The sequence below is a fragment of the Cetorhinus maximus genome, chromosome 24 (assembly GCF_964194155.1).
Source record: "Cetorhinus maximus chromosome 24, sCetMax3.hap1.1, whole genome shotgun sequence".
NCBI lineage: Eukaryota > Metazoa > Chordata > Chondrichthyes > Lamniformes > Cetorhinidae > Cetorhinus > Cetorhinus maximus.
The window spans coordinates 38,927,209-38,940,858 of record NC_135902.1 but is presented as its reverse complement, the minus strand read 5'-3'; the positions used below and the strand labels follow the sequence as shown (position 1 = coordinate 38,940,858).

Below are 13,650 nucleotides of genomic sequence, written 5' to 3'. Positions count from 1 at the left end.
GGCTGAGTCAACTAAGTCATCACAGGGAAAGAGTTGAATCTTCACCCTTCATTATCTATATGACTCAATTACACATCACAATGAATGCAAATATGGGTATATATTTATACATATATTCACATATTTGTAGCTGTATTGCTCTCTCTCTCTCTCTCTCTATATATATATATACATATATGCCTGCTTATATTTATAATTGAATCAAAATTTTGTACAAGAATCAAACATAATGAAACTGACCTGTTACATACAATAACATTTTGAAAAGCTTCAAGAAGAAAAACAGAAAAAAATCTTTTTTTGTAATAAATGACTCACCAACAAAATAGCAATCTGACAATTCCCAAAATTTCATTAGTGACTTGTTCATTGTGGGGTAAAGCCTGGGCACTCGATGAGTAAGAGGGAGAAAGGAATAGAAGGATAAATTGACATGATTAAATGAAGTAGGTGGGAGGAGACTCATGTGGCACACGAACGCCAGCATAGACCAGTTCGGCCAATTGGCCTGTTTCTGTGCTATGATGAATTCTGTGCATTTATCCCATTTTTTTTTTGTTAAAGGGAAGTTTGAATCCAAATACTTTTAAAAATTGGACCTCAGTCTGACTTGTCACCGTAGATGTGAACAATTTCCAGGATAGTCCCACAGCACTTCTTGGAGAGGCAGCACAACACTGTTTCTCTCTTTAAACAGTTATTCTATGTGAAAAGTTTGCTCCCATACATCACTCTGGCTGCTGCAGCTGCTGTCATCACTGTCGCAGCTGATGGTCCTGGGGTTCACTGCTTGTAGACGCTTCAGTTTGGGTTTTTCACGTGGCAGGGTTTTATTATTTTTTACTTTCTGTCAAGGAATAAAGGAAGGAAAATTGAAGCAAATTTTACCCGTGTGTTCATCCTTTCCATTATATTATTATCTGGATTTTTCAAGCCTATAATAAAGCAAACAGCAAACTTGTCTAAAACCATTAGTTTCGTCATGAGTGTCCTTTGTTTCTAATGAGGTTTATTCACCCATCACAATGATAATTGAGTACATCATTGGAATGTTAAAGGTATGCTTCAGGTCCCTGGACTGGACTGGGTACACCTCGCAATGTTGCCCTGCTAGATCTCAAGGATCATTGTTGTTTGCTGCAAGCTATCCAACTCTGATTTACAAGATGACTTAATTTTCAAGGCCTCAGAGGAGGATTGTCTACATGGCTAACAAAAGTCATCATCAGCAGCTTGAAAACAATGTGGAGGACATCATGTTGTGAGACATTTGTGCATGTTCATATAGGAGACCTATCTCAGGTTTCAGCCTTGGCTCAGTGGTAGCGCTCTAACTTGTGTCAGGAGGTTACAGGTTTAAGCTGCACTCCAGAGACTTAAGCACATAATCTAGGCTTGCAATTTAGCGCAGTACTGAGGGAGTGCTGCTGAAGGCACCATCAAGAAGAGCAGGAGGAACTTATCCCCCAACTAACGTCTAAAAATAACCGATCTTGAAATTTATTTCATGGCTGATTGGTTGCTGCTTTTCCTATATCACAACAGTGACCACACTGAATGTAAAGCACTTGGGGGCATTCTGAGCTTGTGGAATGTACCATATTAATACAAGTTCATGTTTATTTCACATCTGACAACAGGACAGACTAATACCCATGTGGAGAATGGACACTAACAATATTTGGTTATGCCAAATAGCCTGTTTCTGTGCTGTAACTTCTATGTAATTCTATGTAACATCTGGCTTTTCCTTGACTGTCCACTCTATGACTTTCCTCTTCGCTCCATAAATATTAAATCAGCTACACCTCTTTTGCTGTGTGCAACAGCTCACATAGCTCCTGTTCATGTCACATGATGAAAGCAAAATGCTGGGAAAACTCAGTATGTTAGCCAGCATCAATAGAGAAAACAGACATGTTAATGTTTCATGGGTAGAGCTTCCATAAACCTAGTTTTAATGAAGAGTCCACACTTGAAACTATTCTGTCCACAGAAACTGAAGACTCGCTGAGTGTTTGTGCAGCACTTTTTGTTTTTGGTCTATGAGATTTTGATTTCCAGACTCTTCAGCCACGGAGCAATGCAACCCGACCCTCTGGCCAGCAATGTCTTCAGTTTAATATACTGCCAGCAGTCAGCAAAAAGGATAGGAAGGTGTGGCACAGACGGGACCTTATGGCTGCTGATCAAATTAAGCCTTGAAAACCAAAGGAAAGGTCCACATTCAAGCTGCTAGCCTGCTCTGGGTCTCTGTGGTGCTTATGGTTGTATACCACAACACCACTACGTTGAAGTGCTAAACCAGCAATCGCAACACAAGTTGTAACCTCACTTAAAGGGCTCCGAAGAACCTATGTCTACTGGAGCTCCAGGCCAGGCTCTTGAAACCCTGGAATTCCAGGGAATCCGAGGCCAACATGAAAGGGGACATTACCCAGCTCTCCATCCCTTTTCCCTGACTTTTGTGCCTGAGAAATTTCATAACACCTGAGAACACAAGACAGGAAATTTACACGATATTTTTTGATGGTCATGTTATTTTAGAGATCAGGCATTGTTACTTGAAGGGAGGTATATAGAGACAATAAAAATTCCAGCCTGTGCTTCTGAATGATAACTGAAAAATAGCCCTACCTCCTGTCTGTCCCTGTTTGACCTTAACTGCAGCATTTCCTTATTCAGCTCACGATATGTATCCTGTAGTTCAATTACTTGTCGACGACATAAATCCTTGTCCATGATCATTTTGCTAATTTGCAATTGAGCCTCATCCCTGGCTCCATAAGCCTGTGGAAAAATAAGGAAAAGTCTTTACTGCACATTGCACTCATGATTATCCTAACGCTATAAGACGTGTTTATGGTCATTCTAAAAAAATGGTGCTATCCAAGGAGCTATATAGCTGCATCATCTTTTTCACTAAACTGTGAAATTACCATTGTGACGATGCTCATATATATACTGTCTTGTTCCAATAATGAACCTTCTTGGTGTCCAAGGGCCTGAGATTTCAATAATAAAAGACCAAATGATACTTCTAGTAATGGACTAAACATATAACAATAAGGACATTATTTCATACCAACGATCTGAAATGAAATGTAGGATGGAAAGATATCCTCAAGATATCCCCTTTGTTTTGGCAAAGCAGCTTTGGTTGAAGGGGAAGAGGATAAAATGATTTGGAACCAGGTGGATAAATGTGATTTGGACTATGTGCTTGTGTACAGGGTAGATGCTGACAAAGATCGCTTGGGCTGAATAGTCCATTCCCACAGTGTAACTTCTATGCATTTCTATTTTTAATACCATGTCGCATTTAAGTAATTTTAGTAACATCAGTTGGAAATCCTGAACTTCCAGCTGTTCTATACTATCACAAGAAACAGATTACTTGATATTTATGTGAGCAAGTTAATATAGGGGAATGGAAATGAATTACTGAAATAAAATATATTGTTTTGCAAGTGCTTTTCATTGGAAATGTTTGATTGATCTGGGTTCCCAGTTTCTGGATTCTTCTCAGGGAGAGAATTGATATGTCTCTGGCAAAACTGACTTTATAAATGTTACTCCCAGCAGTGCAAACAGTGCTACTGCAACAATAGCAACATTAATAATGTTCCAAAGCAGTAACTTCCTGAATATATAGGCTACCTACATCATCTGTGACCCCAGCCCTTTGTGTTACTTGCCTGTCAAACATGTATATTAACTACATTCACCACATTTGCTGATGTTGCCTGCTCCCATCTAAATATATAAATGTCCATACCATTTCAATCTTTCAGTTAATTGTTCCAGTAGTGAATATCTAAATATACAATAATGCCATTTTGCCTAATTAATCAAATGGTACCTTCTTTAAAGAAGACTGTTAGTGGTAGGTACTCAAGAAGGTTGAAGCGTATTAAAAAATAATGCTGTACATAATTTTACTATATATGAACAGCCCAGTACAATGAAACAAAGATGCCCTTAAAGCTCATTAATTCAGCCATCTTTATAGTTCATTGTGTAAGTGCATCACACGATGTGGCACTGAGGCATTCTAAGCAGGAAGGTCCCATAATTATCTCTGGTTAATGCTGAAAGGAGGCTGACTCTACCAGGGCAGCAGTAGGAATGTTAAACATAGTTTCAATCTCTCAGATAATGGGGGAATAAAAGAAATAGATGGCAGAGTTCTTGCTTCCAAGCACTTTCTGCTGATTCTTGCTGGAAGTGCATGAGTGAAGATAGTGTTATGTTTGGCTCTGTTTACCCAAACTGTGAATAATTTGCTGATACTCCCTGGAATATGTGAAGTACGGCTATTTGGCAGAGGGACTGAAGAGTTGTTGACACCAATACTCCTGCAGAAGTTACCACCTTCAGTAATGGAAAGATAAAGTTATAATTTATTCACCTCATCACGTTCCTTTTGTAGTTCTAAGACTTGTGTCTGGAGGGAGCTAATTTTATCCTTGTACATATCACAGTCAATCTTCAGAGTGGCACATTCCATCAGCATATTCTCCTTTTCATCTAGATACTGGCAGGATAGAAGAAAGTAAAACAATTCGAAAGTTTTTGAACTCATGGGAACCTCAGTCCAGAGAGAAGGGAAAGACAAAGGCTGGATGCAACGGAATCAAGATCAGATGAAATTTAAGAGTATCAGGTTGCTAAAATTTAAGAGGATTAGTTCTGTATTAAGGTCGATAGAAAATGATCATGCTGTAGGTAGCGATTAAATATGAACAGTGAAAGCTTCCATCTTTGTGCAGCAACTTGGGACATCTTTTAAATCATTAATGGTATTGTATAAATGCAAGTTATTGTGGTAAATTTACTGTTTGTACAGACTAACCGGTTCCCCTAATACATTTTAATTTTTGTCTTTGTTCAGTATCTTTGCATCTGACCTGAAATGGGATTTCTAATCATGTAATGATCCCGGTCCCTTTTGCTGGTGCCAGGACTGGTGGGTAGGAGTAGAAATTGGGTTGGGAGCCTGAGGACATGGGGACTCAGGGGTCTGGCCCTTGGCATAAAAGCATGGGATGGGAAAGGGCTTTGGCAGCACAGACAAAGCCTGGGCTAAGGACTCCCTGCGGATCTATGGGAAGTGGTCCTTCTCCTACTGACCCCCATGGATTGTATAGAAAAGTAACTTTTATAGACAAATTACCATGGACACTTCTGACCAGTTGGTGCCCCCCCATCATGGTTCAGCAGTAGGGATGATTTCTGTGTGGGTTCCTGAATCCAGCAGGTAAAATTAATTGCAGGCCAGATGTTCTCATTGTGCCACGACCTTTGAGTTTAAAGCTTGCCTGCAATGGGAGCCTTGGCAACTTCAAAGTCGGCAAGGCTGCATGCCAGGATCTGGGCGCAGCCTGATCTTAAACCCTTGCACACAGGATACACACTGGGGGAAGGTGGGTTAAAATCAAGGTCCATGTCTTTCATTTCTGATTTCAAAATGTCAGGCATAGTGATATTGTCACTGGACTGGTGTTTCAGAGACCCAGGGTAATCCAAAGGCCATAGGTTTGAATCCCATCACAGAAGATGGTGAATTTGAATTCAATAAAAATCTGGAATTAAAAGTCTGGTAATGACCACAAAACCATTGCCGATTGTCATAAAAACTAATGCCCTTTAGGGAAGGAAATCTACCATCATTACCTGGTCTACATGGGACTCCAGACCCACAGCAATGTGGTTGACTCTTAAATGCCCTCTGGGCAATTAGGGATGGGCAATAAATGCTGGCCTAGCCAATGACACCCACATCCCATAAACAAAAAAAAAATTAGATTTGTGCCCAATGGGAAGGAATTAATTAGATTGAATATCAGAAGTGCTTGTGTTTCTCTATGTTATTTTCCAGTTCTACAATGTCTCTTTCAAAGCCTAATGTTAGGTTGCTCACCTCATTCCTCAGATTTGCAGACTGATCCATCTCCAACCGCAGTGAATTAATTTGTTTCATCAGATCCTGCCTGTTTTCCAGAGCTTCTACACGATCCTGTTCCAAGATATCCATTGTCACCTTTTTAAAAAGAAAATTGAACATTTTCACAATATTTATGTAAAATGCATTCATTTCTTACATTGTGATATTCCTTCTGAATGACAAGCTTCTTTACTAATAGCAAAGATGGCAGCGGATGCTGCAAAAAAAATACTACAGCCTAAAAATTTTTGTTAAGATGGAGAGGTCCTCCAGCTTAGCCAAAATGGTACCAGTTGCCTGATTCCCAAAGTTCCGCCCCGAACCTGGCACCTACCATTTTCACCCAAGGTGCGGTGGGGCGGGAGGGCGCAGGAGTTTGCTCCTCTGTGGCTCATTGATGCAGCTGCATATGAATAAGTGTAGCTGCATTCAAACAAATCCAAATTTCATAACTGGGATTTCCAAAACATGACTCATGGGCTTTAGACCTTTCAGGACAATGTCTAAAGCTGCCAGAGTTCTGTGGAGAGGTATTTTTGCATAGGTCCAGGGACACCTTTGGGAGAAATAAGCTACCCTTTGGGGAGGCAACGTGCCATTTTGGAGAGATTGTGCCTTTTGGGAAAGTTAAAAGTAGACATGAATCTGAGTAGAAATTGGATAAACTCATTGGAACTGTCATGCTATCAAAGGAGTTGTCAACCTGTCAAGGCATTTAAATCTTCTGGCCTTTAAATAGAAAAAACATGCTGCAATTTGAAATAAAACTGCATGCTATTTCACTCTCTGTTGACATAAACTGAGGGCATTCATTATAGGATTTGTACTGCATGACTGATTTCACAACATATAACCACAGTGGGGTGCCTGACAGTTCACAGTTTGATTGACAGCTCCAAGTGGTTATTAAGTCTTTGATATGGGGTTATGAATACAAGTGCTTGTTTTTCTAAAAGATTGAGCACTGGAATGAAATATTTGTATTTATAGATGATCATGTAGTTGAAGGAATGTAAGTATAGTGAATGGGGTTTTATGAATAAAACTTTTTTCATATAAAAATAAAGTTTGCAATAGACACTTAGAACGTAATTTCATTTTATCTCAGCATGGGTCCTAAGGTCTACTCTTGGTGAATACTGGGTCAGTTGGCATGGAGGGTGTAAGGACAAAGGATGGTGGGTGTGGTCATGGGTTGGCATGAGTTGGCACTAAGTTGACATGAGTTAGCACTAAGTTGGCATAGGGGCTATAAGGGGCCAATTGGGGTGGATAGAGGAAATAGATTGGCATGGTGGGTATGAAGAGCCATGGGGGTGGCCATGAGGTAACATGAGTTGGCATGGATGAGGCATGTGTGGTTGCGTGAGGGGGTGTGAGGGGTGAGGTCTGGAGAACTGATTTTTGGGGTTTTTTTTTGCAGCTGGGACGAAGCCCTGGATAACTGAGGCTGGCCTTTTGCACAGCCATCCTCCACACCCAGTAACGTGTGGGGGGCCAGGCCGGAATCACATCAACACCTGCCCCCCACAGAATGAAAACTAGACCATCTGGGGGCACTTTCTCTTGAGTCAAATTTGCAGGATCGGAAATTTTCCTGACTCTATGCTCCTGATTTGGGAGTGAAAATTCAGGCACATGTTACGACTACACCTCAAAAGTACTTCAATAGCTGTGTAGTGTATTGGGACATTCCGAAGTCGTATAAGGTGCTATATAAATGCAAATTTGTTCTTTCTTCTCTCATAAATGCTTTCCTGTCCCCCGTGTGATCTAATTACTGGTTATCCAAGTTTTCAGGTATCAAAAATCAATCCTTATATTCTGATTGGCAGGAAAATCAGAAAATAACTGTATTCTGTAGAAGGTGATTACAGCAATGAGGTAATCTGAAAGTTAGAAATAGTAAGGGAGAGCTTGAGAGAAGGATAACTATAAATAGCTACATATACACAGCGTACTTACTGGGTTCATTTGCAATTCTTGGATCCTTAATCTTAGCTTATCAATTTCTTCTTTCAAATATAAAAGTTCTTCTTGTTTAGGTTTGATTGCTTCACGCAGCTTGGAGGACATTCTCCACTCAACATCAAATTCCATTTTTAATTTCTTATTCTCCATTGTAAGGTCACCCACCTTTAAATGAAGTCAAATGGGTTCCCAATGAAATCATTTTTGGTCCATCAACAAGCTGTTTCTTTCCATCTGAATACTACATGAGAGATTTTTAATGATATGGCATGAACAATTAAACAGTTTCTTTAATTCAGTGAGTCTCAGTGCTTCTTACCAGTTTGACTATGGCCTGAATTTTTCAGGCGGCGGGCGGACTCAGCGGGAGCGGGTGGGGGTGGTCGTGGAGCCGATCACCGTCCTTGATCGGCTCCACGCCATCATTTTACGCGGGCGGGTCAGTTAAGGCCCGCCCAGCATAGTACGTGAGCCATGGCGCTCAGTGTTATCTGTGCGGGCGGGGGCAGGAGGGAGAGTCGGGGCCAGCGTGAAAGGGCGCTTCAATCTCCCTGAGGCACGGAGCTGCCTCAGGGAGATTGAACCGATGTTGAAATAGTTAAATAAATGGTTGAAAAATTTATTTAAACATGTCCCCTTATGTGACACGTTTTTATATTTGGGAAGTAAAAAAATTTATTTAATAAAAGCTTTAGGATGAGGTTTCCTAAAAAACGCAAAGGCCGCTTGGCCTTTTCACCTGCCCGCCAACATTAAGGTTGGACGGGCAGCGTTACCAATAATATCAATTACGTTCTTAATCGCCTTAATAGGCCATTTACATGTCGGCGGGTGCACAGTTGACTCCGGTGTGCGCCCTCTGAACAAAATATCGCGGGACTGTGCGATTACGTTGGGACATACGCCCAATGTCATCGGGTGTCATTTTACACGTCGGCGTGTCGTGCCCGCCCCCACATGCCAACTGAAAAATCCTGCCCTAGGTCATTCAGACACATTGCCTTAACAATGAAGAGATGGCAAGACTTCAGTTAGGCAAGTGATTTGATGCAGACTATTTCAGCAGAGCACAGAAGATAGAGCTGTTAGTGGATTCTGATCTATCAAATGCTTCTGTATATAATCTTAAAACCAAATTAAAATTATTATTTTTTCATTTATTTTTGAATTGTAAAGAACTTTACAATGAATTCTAAGGAACAATGTGAATAGTTGTTTGGTAGTACAGAACTTGAGTATTGCTGAAAAAGAAGACATGTCCAAGCTTATCATCTTGCTCTCATCAGGACACCCACAAGAATAACAATATAAAGGGGAAAAACAACAATTTATACCTTCGGTGAGGAGAGTGCTGAATTGTTGGCAAGTGCCATTGCCATGCAGAATGCACCACTGATGGTGGCTGACAATTAACTGCCAAGCATTGTTTGAAATTTAAACCAGGCAGCTTGACCCTGATTGGTCAAGGCATTGCCCTGAAGGATGAGTCAGTGAATGGCTGCAATGTATGTACATGTTCTTTCTGTCTGCCCAGTCTACCTCAGATTACCCTAGAAGGGCAAGGTATCTCAAAAATTTGAGAAACAGGTGAAGCTAGCTGTTTCACGTTGCTATATGCAATAGCAACATGAGTGGTATTCACTACTAACAGGATGCTGCCATGAAGCCTAAGAGACATTCTGCCTATCACACAATGAGTAATGTGGTTTATGAATTTCAGTGCCAGTGTGATGAAAGATATGTAGGCTGCATGTCCCAAAGACTGGCAGATCATAACAAGCAGCACGTCCCAGCCACTGTTCACAATGGACAGGATACAGACCGTATTCAACTAGACCGTGCTTGCAAATCTCAAAACACGGTGTCCAACATTAGATGTGATTCCGCAATTGGACAACATTTGCTAAATAATCCTTAATGTGGTAAGAATTACGCTGACAACCAATTTAAGGTCGTCAGTCGGGCTTGCACTGTGACGCATTTGCGTTTACTGGAACCTACATATATTAATACACAGGGCCCTGTTCTTTGCAGACAGAAAGAGCATGTACACACATTGCATCTGTTTCGGCTAAACAAAATAAGTGACAGCCATTCACTGACTCGTTCCTCAGGTCAATTCCTTGACAAATCAGGATCATGCTGCCTGGTTTAAATTTCAAACAATGTTTGGCAGTTAACTGTCAGTCACCATCAGTGTGCATTCTCCAAGGCAAAGCCACTTGCCAATAATTCTGCACTCTCTTCACATACAGTATAAATTGTTGTTTTTCCTCCTTATATCGTTGTTCTTGTGTGTCCTGATGAGTGCAAGATGAAAAGCTTAGACATGTCTCTTTTTTCAGCAAGAATAATATAACGGAGATTGTGTATATACAGGGGATTTTCATATCTAAGAATGTGTTTCAAGCTGCATTTTTTTAAAGAAGTGCAAGAAAGAGGAGTGATAAAATAATCAATTTCTAAAACGTGTACCTCCAATCTAGCTTTCGGCATCATTTGCCATTAACAGTGAATTGTTGTCAATTACAGGTGAAGTATGTGTTAAATCCTAAAAATAAAAGTAAAGTGGAACTGCTTTCTTAGTGCTAACTGTAGCACATTGTTGACTTTTTAAAAATTAACTGCTACATGGTGATTAGACTCATAGACGTCTGCAGCACAGAAAGAGGCCATTCAGCCCATTGTGTCTGCGCTGGTCAACAAAGATCTGAGTCCACTATTCCCATTTTCCAGCGCTTGGCCCAAAGCCCTGGAGGCTATGGCTATGCAAGTGAATATCGAAATACTTCTTAAATGTTATGAGAGTTTCTGACTTAACCACCTTTTCAGGCAGTAAGTCCCAGACCTCTACTACCCTCTGGGTGAAAAAATTTCTCTTCAACTCCTCTCTTAGCCTTCTACCTCTTACCTTAAATACATGCCCCCTGGTTATTGACCCCTCTACTAATGGAAAAGGTGCCTTTCTATCCAACCTATCTATGCCCCTCATAATCTTATACACCTCTATCAGGTCCCCTCTCAACCTTCGTTGCTCCAAGGAAAACAACCCCAGCCTATCCAATTTTTTCTCATAGCTCAGACCCTCCAGCCCAGGCAGCATCCTGGTAAATCCCCTCGGCACCGTCTCCAGTGCAATCACATCCTTCCTATAATGTGGTGGCCAGAGCTGCACGCAGTACTCCAGTTGCAGCCTAACCAGCATTTTATACAGTTCCAGCATAACCTCCCTGCTCTTATATTCTATGTCTCGGCTAATAAAGGCAAGTATCCCATATGCCTTCTTAACCACTTTATCTACCTGCCCTGCTACCTTCAGGGGTCTATGGTTTGCACACCAAGGTCCCTCTGATCTTCAGTACTTTCCAGGATCCTACAATTCAAAGTGTAATCCGTTGTCTTGTTAGCCCTCCCCAAGTGCATTACCTCACACTTTTCCAGGTTGAATTCCATTTACCACTGCTCTGCCCACCATTGATATCTTCCTGCAGTTTATGGCTATCCTCCTCACTATTTACCATCCTACCAATTTTCGTGTCATCCGTGGACTTCTTGATCATACCCCCCTACATTTAAGTCCAGGTCATTTATGTACACCACAAACTGCAAGGGCCCCAACTGAGCCCTGCGGAACCTCACTGGAAACAGACTTCCAGTCACAGAAACATCCCTCTACCATCACCCTCTGCCTCCTGCCTCTCAACCAATTTTGGATCCAAATGCCACTTTGCCTTGGGGATCCCATGGGCTTTTACTTTCTTGACCAGTCTGCCATGAGGGACTTTAACAAAAGCCTTGCTAAAGTCCATGTAGACCACATTAAATGACCACTCCTGGTTACCTCTTCAAAAAATTCAATCAAGTTTGTCAAACACGACCCTCTTTTAACAAATCCATGCTGACTATCCCTGATTAATCTGTGTCTCTCCAAGTGCAGATATATTCGGTCCCTCATAATTCTTTCTAGTAACTTCCCCACCACCGAGGTTAGGCTGAATGGCCTGCAATTTCCTGGTCTAACTCTTCCTCCCTTTTTTAATAATGAGACAATGTTAGCAGTCCTCCAGTCATCTGGCACCTCACCTGTGGCCAGAGAGGATTTGAAAATTACTGCCAGGGCCCCTGATATCTCTTCCCTTGCCTCCCTCAAAAGCCTGGGATACATCTCATCCGGGCCTGCGGATTTATTCACTTTTAAGGCTGCTAAACCCGCAAGTACCTCCTCTCTATGTTAATTTCCTCTAATATTTCACAGTCCTCCACCCTGATGTCTCTACCTGTGTCATCCTTTTCCACCGTAAAGACTGACACAAAGTATTCATTCAGGACTGCACCCACATCTTCCAGGTCCACACACACATTACCTCTATGGTCCCTAATTGGCCCTACTCTTTCCCTTGTTATTCTCTAGCTCTTTATATATTTTTAAAATCCCTTTGGGTTTTCCTTTAATCTAACCACCAATGCTTTCTCATGCGCTCTCTTAGCTTTCCTAATTTCCTTTTTAAGTTCTCCTCTGCACTTTTTATACTCCTCTAAGGTCTCTGCTGTATTGAGCCCTCGGTATCTGCCATAAGCTTCTTTTTTCTTAATCCTAGCATTAGTAAAGACTCTTTCAGTTTGCCTTTAGGTTCTTGTTTACTGGTGACTCACAGTCTACTTTCCGATACTGCTTTAGGCCCAGGTTATGGCAGGCAGGACTTAAGTCTAAAACTCAATACATCAGTGGTTTAGAGATGCAGCTAGCTTGGCCAATGTAAACTCACTTAAATCACTTGTGTAGGTTGCAGAGATCAGTCGCCAAATGTAAATGTTAAAATAAAGTCTTAATATTTCTCAGCTAAATATTAGAAAATGACAGTAAGGGCAGGCCACAAGGACAAAGCATTGACCATTTGTAATGACAGAATGTAGACAAATGCTGCTCATTTCTAAACTGCTTGAAGCAAAATATCAATACTACAAATTAACAAGAATGCTAACAAAATCTGCAAAATGCAACCTCTGCATTTACTGTTGTGTTAAGTAATATGCAAACAAAAGTTAAAGAGCTTTTACTGCCTATTTGTCCACAGTTCCAATATTTCACCTTATTTTAATCAATTGATTTTAGTGCCTTTGACTGATCTTATGATAACAGAAATGCGACATTGAGGGATGAGGCTAATTTGTGACTTACAGGCTTTTGTAAAGTTTATTAAATGTTGGGGGAAGAGAGGGCACCACATCCACAAAGCTTTTATGCTGCATGTCTCCTTGTTCATAACTAATTATTTCTACAATTGCATAATTGCACACAGCCTTTCAACATTGCACAAACAATCTGAACAGATAGCAGTTTTATGTAGTTTAATGACAGCTGCACAATTTTTCAGCTCACACTAAATTTCTTCAAAAGCAGTTGCTTCAACAATATCCTATAATAATATATTTCACCTAGAGGTTAGAAAGAAAAAAATGCTTTACTTTCTAATATAGTCTTCAAGCCTCTATGTCACTGCCTTTGGCGGACTCTGCTTTTACTCATTTTAAATATTAGTGAAATATAATAGCTACTTATTTCTGATATGAAATGTGAAAAGACTAAACAACATTTTTCACATGACTTTCTGCAATGGATTAGGATTGAACCAAGCTTCTACTGAACTTTAGTCCAGTGCTATGTCTACTATAATTGCTTGCAATGAATTGCATCTCCCAGTTTTGTACTTTGTCTATTTATTTGTACTGGT

General features: G+C 40.7%; 1 protein-coding gene across 4 annotated transcripts in view; it reads right to left on the bottom strand.

Moving 5' to 3' along the window:
• card14 (caspase recruitment domain family, member 14) overlaps nucleotides 1–13,650 on the bottom strand; it is a 107,457-nt gene that overhangs the window by 30,607 nt on the left and 63,200 nt on the right. For all 4 annotated transcript variants that reach the window (XM_078571058.1, XM_078571056.1, XM_078571060.1 and 1 more), the window contains 5 exons: nucleotides 7,913–8,083; nucleotides 5,924–6,043; nucleotides 4,412–4,537; nucleotides 2,638–2,790; nucleotides 728–847 (listed from right to left, as the gene is read on the bottom strand). In XM_078571058.1, coding sequence (XP_078427184.1) covers nucleotides 728–847; nucleotides 2,638–2,790; nucleotides 4,412–4,537; nucleotides 5,924–6,043; nucleotides 7,913–8,083 — 690 coding nt within the window. The remainder of the gene's footprint in view (nucleotides 1–727; nucleotides 848–2,637; nucleotides 2,791–4,411; nucleotides 4,538–5,923; nucleotides 6,044–7,912; nucleotides 8,084–13,650) is intronic.